The sequence below is a fragment of the Pinus tabuliformis genome, chromosome 6 (assembly GCF_031772625.1).
Source record: "Pinus tabuliformis cultivar Carrire ecotype Pingquan chromosome 6, CPIR1, whole genome shotgun sequence".
NCBI lineage: Eukaryota > Viridiplantae > Streptophyta > Pinopsida > Pinales > Pinaceae > Pinus > Pinus tabuliformis.
Window position 1 is genome coordinate 245865307 of NC_142292.1, and position 17797 is coordinate 245883103.

The following is a 17797-nucleotide window of genomic DNA, read 5'->3' on the forward strand; positions in this document are numbered from 1 at the left end:
AATATTTGCCTTCCTGTAGCTTGTCTTCTCACGAGAACATAATGTCTTATCAAGCCCGTGTACCACAGAAAGGTATGCCTCAAATATCTGACTTTTTCTTCCATAGATGTGCACCAAATTGCTTGTCAAATGGAGGAGACTAGGTGTCAATATATAGTTGTTCATTCATGTGAAGGGCTCATCTTTTGGGCAGGTTGACTTGTCTTTCTTGGAGGGCCAACTTGGCAACTTGGTGAGACAAATGACTTTGACAAATTTCAAATCTTATTTCTTTTGCAAGGGTCATGAAGAACATGCCCTTCTAAATTTTCTTTTGACAAATATAAAGCATGAAGAACATGCTTTGATAATAAAAATAATAATAATGAATTTTCTTCTTTTCATTTTTACATAAAATACATATTGCTACAATGACATTTATGAAGACCAGGCCTAATTACAATTCCAACACCTAAAACCTCCATAAGTGGAACAAATAACAGCACAAGGGCAGCGCACTCCTCAAAGTGAAGAGATGTCCTATCACAGGCGTGGTAGAGAGAGAAACCTGCAATAATAACCCCAAAACAGCAGTGCTACTGCTGAATAAAGTGTACTACAAAGACAACCACCCGACAAAAGAGAGAAATTAACCTATTACCACGCAAAATAGCAACATTTTCCAAAGTCCTTGCAAACTGCTGAGGTAGCCTATGCAAGACAAGCGCCCATTGTCGCCTCAGCAAGTGTCCCCACTCTTTAAGCCCAACGCTTTCTATAATGGCTATGGGAGGACTCCTTATGTGAGACAACTTCACCCAACAAAAGATTGACTAGTGCCTTGTATGGGGTCTTGGGTGAAGAGAGGACTTAATTATTGATGCTTTACTATTCTATAAATATAAATTATGTAGAAAATAAATGCATATAAGCAAAATGATTCATTCAAATTTGAAGATAATCAATCTATAAATAGCCCAAATTAGTGAAATTTCAATATATTTACCAAAACAATATATTATTCTTGAATTGAACTTTGGTGAAGGGGGTATCTACGTAAATTTGTTGTTCTCCTATGTCTACAGATCTAAAAATCTGTAGAAAAGCGCAGAAAACAGCAGTAAAAATGCCTTTTCAGGTCCACCAAATAGTGCCTAAGAACTTAAAATTGATAATCTAGGGGTGGGAAAGCTAGGAAAGAAAATATCATTCAATTTAGACCCTTCCTAAACTTCCAACCTACAACAAAAATGAATTTCTGGCAAGCTGGAAACTCTGTTACGGAGGTCTTGGGATTAAATCCCACTAGGTAGAAACCCACAAAATTATTCCAGCCAACAAATATGACTTTTATTTGCTGGAATATGTTTATTCTACCTCCAAACTAATTATATTAAATAAAAAAACAAATCTGGGAACTAATTGCAATGCTTATATGAAAGAAATTTACTTGGACAGGTCAATGTACCTTGAACTTTTGCAAAATCTGAATATGTATGGTTGTCGCTTACTGCGGATCTGTAAAAGTCAACTCAATACCCAGGAAACATGTGTTTGAAACTCAAAATAAATGTATATTGACCCATTCGACTATAAATAATTTTAAGCTCAAAAACTCCAAGGGTTACTAGCTAAACATTGTTAGTTTTTGTAGCAACGGACAGGTGTTGTAGTCTTGACCTTGGTCAGAGAAGCTAAGAAACACAAGATCTCCAAAACCCAAAAGTTATTTCAGGAGGAAACACTTAGAGATGGCTCAATTAAGTTAATCAATCAATAATTAAATATTTCCTATGTCTAACTTAGAAAAAGTGATTAATTAACAGAAATTAACTGAGAAAGGTGAGAATTTTATAAAACCTCACGCTGATTGAACTTGAGATGTTCTTAGTCGTTGATAGGGATCTAATCATGGCCACTGGTTCACCAACAGAGATTATAAAAGAAAATCAATGGGTAGATGGAGAACACACTGGAGAGGTTGGGTTCCTTGGCAGATTGAGCTATCTAGCTGCAAAAGTTGAGCAAGGAAGAAGAGTTCGAGCTAGAAAGGATACAGAGACACACAGGAAGCAAAGACAGTGATTTCGGAGGAGTTTCCACTTCCGGCGAAGCAGCAACAAAGAGGCCGAGTTATTCCACTAGAGGTTGTGCAAGGACTACGCAGGCAGCTACAGTGAGGCAATTCGATTTGGCTGAGAGGGAGGTCGATTCAGTCACCAGAGGTTGGGAAAATTTTCCAGAGGGCCAAAGGATCACTTCCAGTGGCAACAACAAGCAAAACGACTTGATCAGAGGCAGATTCAGGTTGTGCATGTGAGGATTTGCGCAGGGGCCTGTGCAAGGGTTCTTGAGGGCCAGTTTTTTTAGGCACGTTGTGTCAGGATTGCTCGTGGAGAGAGAGAAAATTCTCTCTAATAATTTTGGCCAGATTATTTGCTAAGGATTGCTAGTTTGGCATCCAGATTATACTCAAAAATTTCATTATTGTATAATAATAATAAAACCGTCATCTGGTGCATCAATTTTCCCACATTGGGTTTTCCAAGGACATTTGTCCAAAAATAACTGTGTCAATTTATTGTGTTTGTGTTATCGTTTTCTCAATTCCAGTATTTTATTTTCCACAGTGTGTTTATGTTGAAAATTGCAATTGTGATTTTATTCATTATTTATTGTAGCAAATAAATTACGCTTAATATTAATCAGTGAGGAGAATAATTTCCAGTTGTTGCAATAGGTTGAAAATTTCACATGGTATCAGAGTTGTTTTGAAGACAAATCACGAACTCAGAAGCGATGAGAAATTTTGTAGCTTCAGAGGGAATCTTTGTACAAAACTTTTGGGTTTGTGCAGAGGTCTAGCCAGGCAATGTAAATTGTTGGGCAGGGGTTCGATTTACAATTGCATGGGAAAGAAAAGTTCGAACAAGCTCAGTAGCAATTCCAACAAGCAGCGGTAATTCCGGGAAGCAGTTCTGATGAGTAGATCAATGATTTCGTGGAGTAGATCTGGGCACAATTGATTTGCAGCAGTATTTGCAGTGGCAGATCAGCATCGGTTGGAAGAGCAAAGCACACAGAGGGATTTTTCCCAGAGGATTTTCAAATTCTGTTTTCTAGAGGAAATCTGTAATTTCCAATTGCAAGTGGCAGTAGCAGCTAGAAAAACTGCACAATCCAGGAGGGAGTGCGAGTAGCAAAGCAAGTAACCAAGCAAGAAAGGGAGGAGATTCTTGTTTATTTCCGAATGGTGAGCTTTCTAGAATATGGGCTAGGTAGGACTTCAAGATCAGGATAGGCTGGATGGAGCCTCAAATTATTATATCTCGAAAGCCAAAATGTCTTTCCTACTAGACGAGCATGGTTTGAAGACATATGCAGAGAGAGTTGTAACCATGCCTACAGACCCACAGCAACTAGCGTACTACAATAAGGAGATGGCCAAGGCAAAGCGGTTGATCCTTGATGGCGTTTAGGATCATATAGTATCACACTTAGCGGCCAAGAAGACAATCAAAGAAATGTGGTATTCAGTTGCCACGCTTTTCCAAAATCCTTTCAAAAACCGGAAGATGTTCTTGTAGGAGAAATTGAGGACCACCAAGATGCATAAGGGTGGAAGGTTCACTCCTTATCTCACCAGAATTTAGAGTGTCCAAGATGAGCTTTTTGCAGTTGGAGAACTGTTGAAAAGTGTAACTAGGTTCGGTCTTCATAATGACATATGTAATCATGATTTTATGTATTTGATGTAAAGAAGAAATAAATTTATTATTGTCATTCTTGAGGCATGGGTTTCATGCTCATGGCTTTTTGATTTACAGGTCAAGCACCCATTGAGTGCTCCTACGACTTGTCATTGAGTCAACAAGTCAAATGAGTCATTGTCATGTATGGAAGACCCTCTTGGGCATCATGTATCAATTCAAAGAATTGTATTTTAAAGTCAAAGTGTCAAAAGACCTCCTCCAAGACAAGTCAACCTTCAAGGAAAGATATTGGCCTACAAGAAGGATAAGTTGGCTTCCAAAGAGGGTTATTTGACCACCTAAAGAAGACTGTAAATAATAAGTACTCGGCCTCACTTGAAGACACTAACTCAAGCAATCAAGTTCGATTAAGAGACAAGATAAGAAGACCTAAGAAGGGAACAAAAAACAAAGAGAAGAAAGAATATTGAAATCTGAAGTTTTTGGGCTATAATTCCTTCCTCAAGGGTCATTGGTCTTGGAATTCGTCATTTCAAGTTCTATAAGAAGAGAAGAGTTCTTGTGGGTTTTCCTCTCAAGAGGAGAGGTTTTGGCCTTGGCTGATAGCTTATATTTTGTGACCTCTTCTCTCATTGTTCTTTATTGTTTGGTAGTTGTTTGATGATAAGAACACTAATTATAATCAAGTGAAAGCAGAAGCTAATCAAGTTAAGTAAAATGCATCACAAGGAATTATCAAAGTAAGAGAAATCATTAGATTTCTCAACAAGAAGCACTTCAAGAGAGAGAGATGGAATAGCTCTCAATGGTCACCCCAAAATGGGCTAGCTTCATCCAAGGTATCACTGGAAAAGATAATCTACCGAGTTGGGATCGGTTGTGAGCAGATTTTACGTAGGAGGAGATGAGGTTTTCTCTAATTGAGAACAACATCAGTCACAATAGTAGCAAAGGACCGAAGGGTGTGAAGGAAGAGGAGGATGTAGCCCTCGCATCAAAGGGGAAGGCAAAGAAAGGTCCCAATGAGGGGAAAAGCTCATAGGGAGGAGAAAAGAAGAAGAAGGATCTGTTGAAGATTAAGTGCTTCAGATGTGGTGAATTTGGTCACTATAGTACCTAGTGTCCCAAGAGAAAGAAGGACAAGAAGGAGAAGCAGGAGCAAGCAACAACTTCAGCAGAGATCAACAATTTGTCCTCCAGATTGGAGGATGAATTTGCTTTAAATGCAGCTATACCTTCAGGAGAGAAGTGGGGTGACATTGAACTTTAGTCACCAGAGTTGCAGAGATTTGGGCAGGGTCCATAGAGGAGCAACAACAGTTGCAGTTTACTCCTCATATGGATCATTACCTTTGCTACAAGGGGCACAGTATTCAGTAGCAATTGGATCAGTGCCAGCCTGGAGCAGTCGGTTCTTGAGGGACAGTTGCAATACTAGTTGTCGTGAACTGTTGAGTAGCGCAGAGCGATTGCAGTGTAGACAGTTACAAAGTGGACAGCGTAGAGACTAGTAGCAGTCAGAGACATAGGAGACGGCTGCAGAGCCATCAGAGACACACTATGGATTCAGAGTTCTACGTTACATTAGTTGTAACTATAAACAGCATCTTTAGATCAGTTGCGGAGCCATTGGAGAGACATTATGGATTGGGAGTTCTATATTACAGTAGTTGCAGCTACAACAGCAACATGAGATCAGTTGCAATGCAAAGCAGAGTTGGCAGCAATACATGGTGTACAGTGCAATGCCAGCAACAGTGAAAATGTAGGGTCGTTTAGCTCAGAGTTGCATAGTGACTTGGTGGGCAGTGCCAAATTGTCACAGTTGTCAAAGATCAGCAGTGTGTATCAGAGGATTTTATGAGACAAATAGTAAACTTTCCTCGCTAAGAGGGAGTGTTAGTTTTTGTAGCATCGAACAAGTGTTCTAGTCTCGACTTTCGTCAAAGAGGCTAAGAAACACAAGATATACAAAACCCAAAAATTGTTTCAGGAGAAAACAACGTGAGATGGCTCAATTAAGTCAATTGATCAATAACTAAATATTTCCCAAGTCTAAGAAAAGTGATTAATTAGCAACAATTAATTGAGAAAGGTGAGAATACTCTAGAAAGTCACACAGATCGAGTTTGAGATGATCTTAGTCGTTGATGGGGATCTAATCATGGTGGTTAGTTCACCAATGAGAGATGATAAGAGCAACTCGATAGGTAGATGGAGAACATAATGGAGACATTGAGTTCCTAGGCAGATCGAGTTATCTTGCTACAAAGGTCGAGCATGGAAGAAGAGTTGAAGCCAAATGGGATGTAGAGACAGAGAAGGAGTAGGGATAGTGATTCCGAAAGAGTTTCCAATTCTAGAGAGGTAACAACAAAGAGGCCGAGTTATTCCACTAGAAGATGCGCAGGGACTGTGCGGGCAACTTCAGTGAAGCAATTCAATTTGGCTAAGCAGGAGGTCGATTCAGTTGCTAGAGGCCGGGAAAATTTTCCAGAGGGCTAGAGGATCACCTCTAGTAGCAGCAGCAGGCAAAACAACTTGATCAGAGGAAAATTCAAGCTGTGCGTCTGAGGGTCTGCGCAAGGGTTCTTGAGGGCCAATTTTCTGAGGCAAGTTGTGTCGAGATTGCTCGTGGAGAGAGAAAATTCTCTCCAATAAATTTGGCTAGATTATTTGTTGAGGATAGCCATTTTGGCGTCCAGATTGTACTCAAAAATTTCACTGTTGCATACTAATAATAAAACCCTCATTTGTTGCACCGATTTTCCCACATTGAGTTTTTCCGACGACACTTGTCCAAATATAACTATGTCAATTTTATTGTGTGCGCTATAGTTTTCTCAGTTTTAGTATTTTATTTTCCATAGTGTGTTTATGGTGAGAATTGCAGTTGTGATTTTATTTGTTATCTGTCGTAGCAAATAAACTGCACTTAATATTAATCAGTTAGGAGAATAATTTCCAGTTACTACAATAGGTTGAAAATTTGACAAACATATGATAAAAATTCACTAGCTAGAAAATGTTTAGCTCAAATAGAAAACTAAAAATTTTTTTTATTCTTAAATAACAGTGGTTGTTGAGAATGGCTTACCTTGGCCACAATTTTCCATCTTAGATGTCAGATTGTGAATCACATTTATCCTTAAGTTAGTCATGCACTTTGGGTGATGAAGTGGGTTTGGAATCAAGAAGATTCTATTTCCCCCACCCATGTCTATATCTTCCACAATGCTTTGAATCCAACTAGGAGCAGCCTCTAGCAAAACACCTCAAATCTTTGGGTTAAGTATGTAGCAAGAGAAACTTTCCCTTCATTGAAACTACCCCCAAGAAGGGTTTTTCCAACCTCCAGTTCCAATTGCTCTAGCACGCAACAAAAGTGATAGAGAATATTGGTGCCTTGTGTACTCCCTCCACATGGCTATGTCGCCCCTCAATGGATCATCCCTCCAACCTTTTTGTAATCCTTACTAATTGTGTTATCATCTTATTAAATTCCTTTTACGACATTAACCAAAAATATAGAAAATAGAAAAATCCAACCCACAATTTTGAGACAAAAGAGTTCTATTATGGCATGGGGTGATGTCATAGTTCAACAACTTGAAAAGGAGGTGAAGCTAGCCTTTTATAATTTAAATTGTAATTGCTAGATAACAGCAAGTTCAAGCTCTCTCTCCAAAATAATCTTTTACTTGTCATTCACATGTCGAACACTAAGAAAATTATAAAATAATATATTTTTAATACAATGATTTTTTCAATAAGGGAGTTTGAGCTACTAGCTCAAATGACCCTTGGAAGTCAAATGTTCCACTTGCATTGACCCTGAAAAGGCAAAAAGTAGAAAATCGTAGTTAGAAGATGTTCAATGTTCCACTTGGATGACCCAATGACCAGCTTACTTGGCTCGACTCACTTGCTTTGAGTGACTTCAATCCATGAAAAGCTTGACTTGGTCTTTGGAGACTTCGATTTGGTTGAGTTTGTGCATTTGGCCAGATCTTCAATGCCCTTGAAAATTTGGGAATTCTTTCCCCTCCAGTTTGTCCAGTCGATTTTGTAGACCACTTTTGACATATTGCATGTCTCATTCCATCAAAATTTGCCTTGGTTATGTTAGTTGCAAACCCCATAAATCAAACCACCTTTGACTACCATTTTCTTGATGATGTCTTCATATTTTGGAAAATTTTCAACGTGGAATGTCATATACATTTTTTGTATTTTTTCTTGAGCATTTTGAGACTAAATTGACATTTTGCCTTCCACGATCATATGCACTAGGAGATGTGTAATACCTCAAGCAGTGTGAACATGCTGAAAATTTTTGACACTCCCATGTTGAGAACTACCTAATGAATACACCATGACCAGAGAATGCTTTTAGATTCAATGACACAACCATGTGGGAATGACAAGTGCACCTGACATGGGCTGGACTAACCCATACATTCGAGATCACCCCTACAGTCTAATGGTTCCTCTAAACCATGAGTCCCAACGAGATCTATCCCATCACCCCAATCTTATACAAGAAAAAAGGACTAGGGACTTTAACCCAAAGGGATTGGCAATGGCGAACCATAATAGGCATAGGATACCATAATACAGGGCCTTCACATGTGTTACAGGTCTTTTGACTTGTGTTCTTCGTGCTTATAATTGTGCTACCAAAAATAAGTGCATATGCTGCTGAACTAAGGGGTAACAATTGGTTACAATTATGGGGGACACGTGCTCCACTCAAGAGGATGTGACAGCTCGAAAATCTTCCACCTATAAAATGAAACAATCTCACAAAATAGATGTAAATTATTAGGAGGGAGTACAACATGAAGTCTTGTTCTTTCCTAGAGATGGAAGCAAATCGAAATGAAAAGCATCTAAGTAACATAGAAATGTATATCGATCTAGTGAATGCAAATATCATCACATAAATGAAATGATATCACACAAGCAAAATTTGAAACAAATAACTAAGGACATTACGATAAATGAATAGAAGCTAAACTAATCTAATGTGCACGCTAAAGCGTTTACTCATCCCACCTACTCTAATCAAAGGAAATGAAGTATGTTGGGTAAAATCATATAGTCAATGCAACAAGTATATAAATTTATCATTACCTAGGGTTTTACCTTTGTGCTTGGTTACTAAGTGAAACAATGAAACATCAACCCTCTGATAAGTATACCTCAGAACTTCTCTCAAGGCTTGGACAAGCAAAACGGTGAGATGATCATCTTGAAAAAGAAGAGCTATGGAATACCACAATTCCCCTATTTATAGCATGCTTCCTCAATCCATATAATGATCCTTCTCATGTGGGCATAAACCACTCATCACCATTGTTTCTTAAATTGGTAGGCAAAGAAGGTTGTGATGGCAAATCCAACTAGAACCTACACAAAGATTGTTTGAACAGCAAGTATTTATCTTCTTACAACCATATATAATAGGTATAACAGCTCCATTTTGTCTTCTATTGTGGTAAGAAGCTATCATACTCAAATTTGTGGTGATTCAAGCTCATTTTCTTAGCATATTGAATACTTTTCCATCGCTGGTCTGCAATATTAATTTGGCATTACATCATAAATCAGATCAGAATTTGGTTATTTAACTAACTCCTACCTCTTCCATATACTTCATCTAGGCACTCATATATCATTTCATTGCTTGAGTTGTTGTGTGTAGGGATACCACCCAAGGACTTTAGCAAAAGTTGGCCTAAAGCGAGAGGAATATGTTGCGCTGACATTGGGCGTACTCCTAATAGTGCTTACTATGTACCAGTCTCAGTTAAACCTTGCCAACACTGCTAATTTGAGCAGGAACTATACCCATATGATTAATGTACTCAGAAACCATCAATATCAAATGGTGAACTCTATGACATTGAATTCAGACTCATAATTTTCATGAACCACTTATATTGAACGGTGGACTTTTGTAATTTTGAACTCACCCCATATATTATCCACGAACATATGTTGGCACTTAACATCCAATTTTGTATACGTAAATCTGGTGTTAATATTTATAATGAAGCAAGACCTCGATTTTGAATATATGTCAAGCGATACTGTATGTGAAAATTCCAATCCTCAAGGAACCCCTACTGCAGTAAAAACTTAATTTACTTCTCCTACTTGATTTTAATATACATTATCAAGTCATCTTCTGAAAAATACTAAAGTAAATTACTTATGCAGCCTACACCAATTTAATTTGATTACATGAAACAAGAAACTGAGCAAAGAACAAGATACATAGGACAGTTATTTTTGGACAAAATAGTCCCCGAAAAAACCCAATGTGACAAAATCGGTGCAGCATATCTGAGGGTTTTATATTATTAAGCAGTAGTTCTGAATAAATTGTTGGATGCCCTCTCGGCAATCCAATAACAGAGAAAAAATATAATGGCATAAAACTGAGTGAGATTACCTCACTTCACTCAGCAGTTTTCGGTTGATCCGTCAACAACTGGTTAACCTCGACTATCTTTGCGCTGGCCTTGCGTAGGCCCTGCGTCAACCTTACGGGCTCTACGTCATCTCTGCGTTGTCTCTTCTGCCTCCAAGTCTGCGTCAACCTTTCCCGGTTGTTCTGGCAGCTCCCCGGCTGAATTCTGAATTTTTGCATGAGGGCAGCCTCACTTTTGCACTGGCCATTCTAGCTCTGTGCCAAGCCTGCATGGGCCCAGACTGGCCCAGCGCCAATCCTTCTAGATGTTGCGTTGCCTCCACTAGTGGATCTCCGCCTCTCTTTCCAATATTCCCGAACTATCCCTGCCTCTCTGCTGCAGAATGATCACTCAGTTCGAATTTCTCAGCTTCCTAGCCCCAGAAATCGAACTCTAGATCAATTCGTTCTCTCCATGTGTGTTTCTAAATGAACCCCAAGCCTCCTTCTTATACTTTTTTTGTTGAGACTTCAATAGCTGAGATTAAGTCTCTAATCAACAGCTAAGATTAAAACTTGAGTTGATTCACTTTCTAGAACATTCTCACCCATATTTTGATTAATACCCATTACGGTTTCTGGGTTCTTTAGAACTCATGTGTCTTAGCCTCTCCACCAATTTTCATGGCTAGAGCACATTCGATGCTACAAAAAAATTACAGCGTAGGCACCTTTTGTTGAAAAATCATTACATGTAGATATTAGGGTTTGATTCCTCTTTTCTTGATAATTATTTGTGATTTATGTTGGCTTATTTTACTTCTTTATTATGCTATATTTCATGAAGCAATTCCCAAGTTAAATGTATGAAGATCACAAGAACAAGGAACACAGGATATAGGCACTCAACCAGGGCAAAACCCCTATCTAGGGGAAAACCCAGTCTAACTCTTCCATTAGTAGATTCAAATCAAGATGAGACAATCCAAGACCCTTTAGACCTAGAGAAAGACCCCCTCCAAGCACCAAGTTAACCCTTCCTTCAAGTAGATATATTCTGCAAAGTCTACAAGTGTCAGCTCCCTAGCTATAGCTTCAATTCAGAATTTTGGCCCCCCAACTACCGAATTTCAGACCTGCAATTACTTCAGAATTTTGGCCCCCAACAAACCATCTAGAAACCCTAGAAGACTTCGCACATGTGAGAGATAGATGCCCAAAACCTTGATTTTGCTTCTTCCTTCGATTAGGTCTTCTTCTGCAATTCGCTCTCTTTTTCATCATTTTTCTTGTGTAGATCAAACTTGTGAGTGTGTGCTTCCAAATGAGTCAAGCTCCCTCTATTTACACAGATTCTACTGGGTCGAATTCCCTCTTTCTGGGCTGACTTCTCCAGGACAGGGCCGACTTTGTGAGGAGGTGACAAATGACACTTTCGACTAAGAAATAAATTTCTTTACATGATACAAATGTCCAAGAAGGATCTAATAAATGTGACAAAGACTCTTTTGACTCGTGAAAAAACCTAGAAGCCTTCAATGGAGGCTATGACCTAGAAAATAAATAAAAGAGCATGAAACCCATGCTTTAAAAAAAATTTATTTTACAATAAATTTTTCTTTTGACAAACACAATTATGAAGACCGGCACTAGTTACATTCTTCAACACCTTTATGAATAGTCATGCCTTTTATGTCTTATCTAGTGCCTTATTATTATATTATGTCTATTATCCCTATATTTATGTATTATATATATAACAGTTGACCACTCAACTTACGAACATGGGCATTACCCTAAACAAAGACAACGCTTTGTCTACATTCGGAAGAATAAGAATCCCAATATAAGATGGATTCATGATCAAAGGCATGCTAATCATAACAAAAGACATTCAGATCGAGAACCTTATCACAGACAGTCCCAAAAAATATCAACCTAAAGCCTCAAAGATCTTTTTGTCCCATTTCTTCCAGGCGTGACTTTTAACATCCATAATTAATACTATTTATATTTAAATCATTGTGTGTGTAGGGTTGTGTCATTTAGAAATACTTTTATCTCTTATTGATTGCATATTCATCATCAATCATATCAATCCTTTTATCAAATAATGTGTTATATACCATAGGACTTTAAGGGCTGGTCCCCTTTTGCATGAATGCTCCACTAATAAACTGCTATGTTAATTACAGAAATCCATTCACTGACAGCAGAGACATCTTCAAACAAGTCGACAGAACAACGTAAGAATAGACTCAGAAAAATAATCGATCAACATGCTCATCGCAATTATTCATCAAGCACTTTCATTTTCATTGCTCATCGCTTCATTCTCTATAAGGCTTACCATAATTTATTTTGTTCGAACTTTTCATAGTCTGATTTGATTTACATTGGAAAAATATCATAAAGAACACAGTTCAATTACAGATATTAAAATTTTAAAAACAATATGTCCACTCATCATAATTGTTGAAGATATAATACTAATCAGGAAAATCCTTTCAATAACAATGACACTACAAAATTAACAGGCATTTTTCTCCTCATCACAAAATGTTACTTGTCACACTCTTTTTCAAAAGATTCAAAACCTATGGTGATAATATACTACTATATTTTAGGAACAACAGACCATATATTCATGTTAAATAAAATTGTATATCATATAAGGCTTCACAAAGCCAATACCTTCTCATTATCCAGTCCAGCCTCTTCAAATGCTGAGAATGCATCTGCGGACAGAACCTCAGCCCACTGTAGCAAATTTGCAACAAGTCAGCTTGCTCTAGAGATTGAAATTCCAGTATAAAATTACAGAGTGTGTGCAGTACAAAAAACAATACTATCCAATAAACTATTGAATATAAACCTATTGAAGAGCAATGCGTAAGATATAGGAATGATGATATTCATGTCACAGTATTTTCACTTCATGTCAAGTCAACGACTCTTACCAAGTAATAAATAGTCATTCCTTATTTTACCTATTATTATCTTCATTCAACTATTGGTTAGACACGTGATAAATCTTCCCTTTTTAAGCTATTTCCCTCTCAAAGATCGTAGTGTAGATAAGATATCTTGAGTTTATTAATGTCTGGCAAATAACAACAACATCTAGGTCAATGGGACGCAAAAAAGATAGTGGGAGTGTGAAAGAAGCTCCTATAGCTACGATCTCCAAAGCAGATAAAGGTCGAAGTAGCTAACTAAAAGAAGAGATACAAGGTACATGAAAAATGCTTTAGCATTTTTGCTGCGATATTTGAAATTGACACACTATTGTACATCTTCTATCCATCTTAGGGGATATCTGAATAAAATAGCCATTGGATTGAAAGATCATTTTGCCACCTCTGTATAAAAGAGAATTATATTTGTACTCGAAATATTGTGACCACGTATCTCACTAGGGGTTATTTTACAGGGCCTAAAATGGCTGAATCACACATAATACTCACAACTTTAACAAATACGAAGGGGAGCTGGAAACAAGCATACATCATAAACACCAGCATGTGCAAGGCCAACTTCAAATTTGACTCAGATATTCTCAACTGTTACATAAATGATACATGCCAAACAATATTCAGTTTATGCAAATGAGATCTACAACCTCCTCCCCACAGCTATGTATAAATTTATCTCTTCTTAATACTTCTCATAACATTTGGCTGTCAGAAAAATGGCAACTAACTAGTATATTCTGACAATACCTATGCCTACACTATTTTCTCAATCAATCATTACACACAGCTAATAAGCATTTTATTGATTTCATACATCAAGACTGTTTAGTGTGTATGCATCCTGTTACCAAAATCTGTCTGACCAGAATGTTGTCCTTGCCTCTCACACTCTGACTAAGCTGGAATATTTTGTCTTCTATGGTTTGAATCAAACAATGTCCTCAGTTACAACCATATCATTAGCTCACTGTATGAAATGAGATTTTTAAATTTTTTATACGAAATCAGAAATCCCTATAACTCATAGATTTTAAGAAAGGAAAATGAAAAATAGATATCCAAAACATTCTTCTAAATCTATAGGGCCCCAATATTTCAGAGTTAACATCTCTTTCTTCCCTCCTTTCCACGATAGCAGATTGTAAGGTTTTTGACACAAGTAGATCTGACAGTCAAATTGAAAGTCTCTTTCTGCCAGCTCTCCTCTAGTTCTCCCTAGTAGATCTTAGGGATCTTATGGTCCAGTAAGGTTTCCACATCTATTAGCACCAATCAAAGGGTTGAACAATTAAGGTTTAAGGCAGATCTTGAATACAAGATTACTAGGATTTTTAGGGTAATTTACAGGATGAGTTCAATGGGAAAACTTATCTGTTAAATGCAATAGACCTAACAAACCAGGTGAGACTGAGCAATTTCCACCCAACCATAGGTAGTCCACTACGACGACCACCCCCTAGCCACGCTATGATTCCACCAGGGAAAAGAACGAAAAATAAGGCTCTGAATTCAGACTAAACAGATCCAAACCAAGACAGTTTCACTCTTAGGCTTTTCATGAGGATAGAGCAGCTCTTAGGCACCCATAATACCTGCCCCACGCAACCCAAAGAGGACTTCCTTCTCTGCTCAACAGTCCCTCAAAAACTCCTCCCTCCCGTGCTCTTTAGTGTGGGCATTGAAAGGTCCAGGTTGATATCTCAAAACTTTCGCAAGTTTTCTTAGTTTCTCGGTTCCTTTAATAGGTGTAATGGCTTATTTCCATGGCTGTTCTGATCTATATGGTAGTTCTTTATTTTCTGCCTTCTGTCTCTAAAACTTCTTTTTCCCTGTATTTCTCTCATTCTTCTCCTTTCCATTCAAATTTCCCACAAGCAAGAAAGCTTCCCCCCACTACTTATTTCTTGTCCCAAGAATGTAGGGAAGAACTTGCTAATTTTTAGGAAGAGATGACCAACATTGAGGAATTTATTTCCACCACTCCTCATAACCTCCCTTTCAACTTGGCAACTAAGTTTTTGAAAATGACTGAAGATTATAGATAACATCAGATATATGTTTGTAGGCAAAAACCCCCATAGAACCCATTATCTTTCCCCTCTTGCAATATCATAGCCCTGGGTGCTCATCATCTACTGGTCATGGTCATCATTTTATTTTATTAACTGCACAAGTAAAAATACTCACAATATTCTCAACATGGTATATCAACCTCATGGTGATTAGTGCAGCAGAAATGAAACTTCCATTAAGAGTTTTGACCAGGTTTAATTATATAATACTTCAAGGAGATAATTTGAGATATTTCAACTTTCAAAGACAATAAAAGTTGAACTCAATTTTCAAGAGGAATTGGGTGAGAATACAACTGCTAGTCCATCTTTAGCTCTTTCCAATTGATAGCTGTAAAATTATTACTAATACAATTCGACATGCATAAAGCTTTAGAATGAAATATCAGCAACTAGGAAATGGACTACCTTGTAGCTATAGTAACCTGCTGCATATCCACCTGTTTAACAAATCACACAGTTCCATGGAAAAGAGCTTTTAGATATTAATATAAATGCCAAACATATCTCAATATCTCATTAACCAACAATTAAGAAAACTGAGAAGAGCCATTGCACTAACCTGCAAAGATATGAAGGAAACTGCATAAGAACCTATCTTCCTGCAATGGTGGAAGAACTTGTGTCCTCTGAGCTACCCTCTGATCAACATTGAAAATAGTCTCCGAACCACCAGGAACATACTTTGAATGCAGTTCTAGATCAATACTCGCAAATCGGATCTACATCACAAAACATCTCTATCAGATGCAGAGGAATAAACAACATAATCAAATTAACCATAAAATTCATATGGATGCTGACAATCGAATAATGCGGAGGAAATATACCTGTGTGAATCTGAAACACTGAAAATTATTTTGTTTTGCTTAATATGAATGTAAAACAGTTAACTCTGGGATACATTTAATTGGAAAGTACACATCGTGAGCACATAGTGTTCTCTAGATGTAAATATCTTAGTTCTTAATGTATAATACAAATCTTAGAAATATTTGATTCGTTCCTCCCAAAAATATTAAATACTAGACTTACAACAGGTTAGCTGGACTTTATTCCTCTAAAACGGACATGCTTCCCTCTTTTGTAATCAAGGAGTTGTACTATATTCCAAAGAAAAATACTACAAATCAATAAACAAGGCTGATAGAAGTTGGCAAACAGAACAAAATAACAAAGAAAAAATAATAATAATAATAATAATTACTCAAACAGCTGAAAAGGAGACTGGCTTGCTACAGAAAGCCTGAATATGATTGAACATCACCACAACTGATACGTTCCAAATATTCTGAAATCAATTTGAAGATTAAGGGAAAATTTGACATTAAAATGGAATGTTAAAGTTACTATCAATATGGTTCAATGATGGGATTCAATTTTCTTTCTAACAAATATAGTTTTGTATTCAGAGCAAAAGACCTGGAAACAGCAGCTCTTGCTGTGGGACCAGTTTCCCATAATTTTGGTGGCAGTGAGACGAGAGAATTTGATCCCACATCTCGCTTTAGTTTACCAACCCAACCACACTTATACAAATATGGGGCCATTAATGAACAATAGTTATTAACAGAATATCAAACAGAAAATGACAGTTGAATAATGTATAATTGAATAATGATCGAATAAAATATAATGTCTTGTGACAGTATACTCATAGACCTGTTATCAGTACACTCACAGCAATTTGTTGGTAACAACTGAGCAGGATATTGATCATCAACCTTGCGATATAGGATAATGATAATACTATAATAACATATTAGCTAAAATAAAACATAATAACCTAAATATTATGCAAGAAAAAAAAAAAACATGTAGACAATTAAAGAAGGATGCACAAACAAGTATGCAAGAGAAACAACCCTACTCTAACTACCTATTACAAGGATCATACATCAACTAAGTATAGCCATATGACCAATGAAACAAAAAAGTTATCATATCCCAATCCTGATGAGCGATATACGACCTCATCATCAAAGGGTGATAAATGTTAAATCTCAAAAACCAAGCTTGGCCTCCTGAGCTATGCACCCAAATCAAAGCATTATCGTAAAACACTAAAAGGCACACCAAAGGAATGGAAAAAGCAAGCCAAGGAAACGGGTAACCCATGCCTCCACAATTGCTCCCTCCTTGCATCTATACACTCAAGATGTTGGACCACCATTAGCCAGTGAACAGTGTGAAATTTTCTAAACAGAAATTCTATTACTGCAGCAACTGATTTATTTCACCTACTTATTCTTTCCAATAAGTTACTTATGAAATACCTTCAATAATTATTAAAATAAATTCTACTGCAGATATCACATCATTATACAAAAACAAATATATGCACAAGAATCAATCACATTAACACAGTTATTTTTGGACAATTCTCCCCGGAAAAACCCAATGCCGAAAAACCAGTGCAGCAGAGGAGGGTTTTATTAATCTTCAACAACAATCACTTTTACAGAAAAATTTACATAGACACTGGGAGAAAACACCTGAGACTTTTCTCCGAGACTTTCTAACACCCTGGAGAGCTTCCTTTCTCTACTGTGTCAACCCTGCATCATTCTGCATGGCTCTGCGCAGCTCTGGTCCCTCTCTACATCATCCCTGTGTCTCTCTGATTTGTGTCTCCCTCTG

General features: G+C 37.3%; 1 protein-coding gene across 1 annotated transcript in view; it reads right to left on the bottom strand.

The window, feature by feature from the left end:
- The window catches only part of LOC149258308 (putative cytosolic oligopeptidase A), a 324987-nt gene that overhangs the window by 27620 nt on the left and 279570 nt on the right, over positions 1-17797 (bottom strand). The window contains exons 13-15 of the mRNA XM_089415126.1: positions 15720-15879; positions 15566-15597; positions 12805-12870 (exon numbers count right to left, since the gene is read on the bottom strand). Of these exons, the coding sequence (XP_089271252.1) occupies positions 12805-12870; positions 15566-15597; positions 15720-15879 (258 nt within the window). The remainder of the gene's footprint in view (positions 1-12804; positions 12871-15565; positions 15598-15719; positions 15880-17797) is intronic.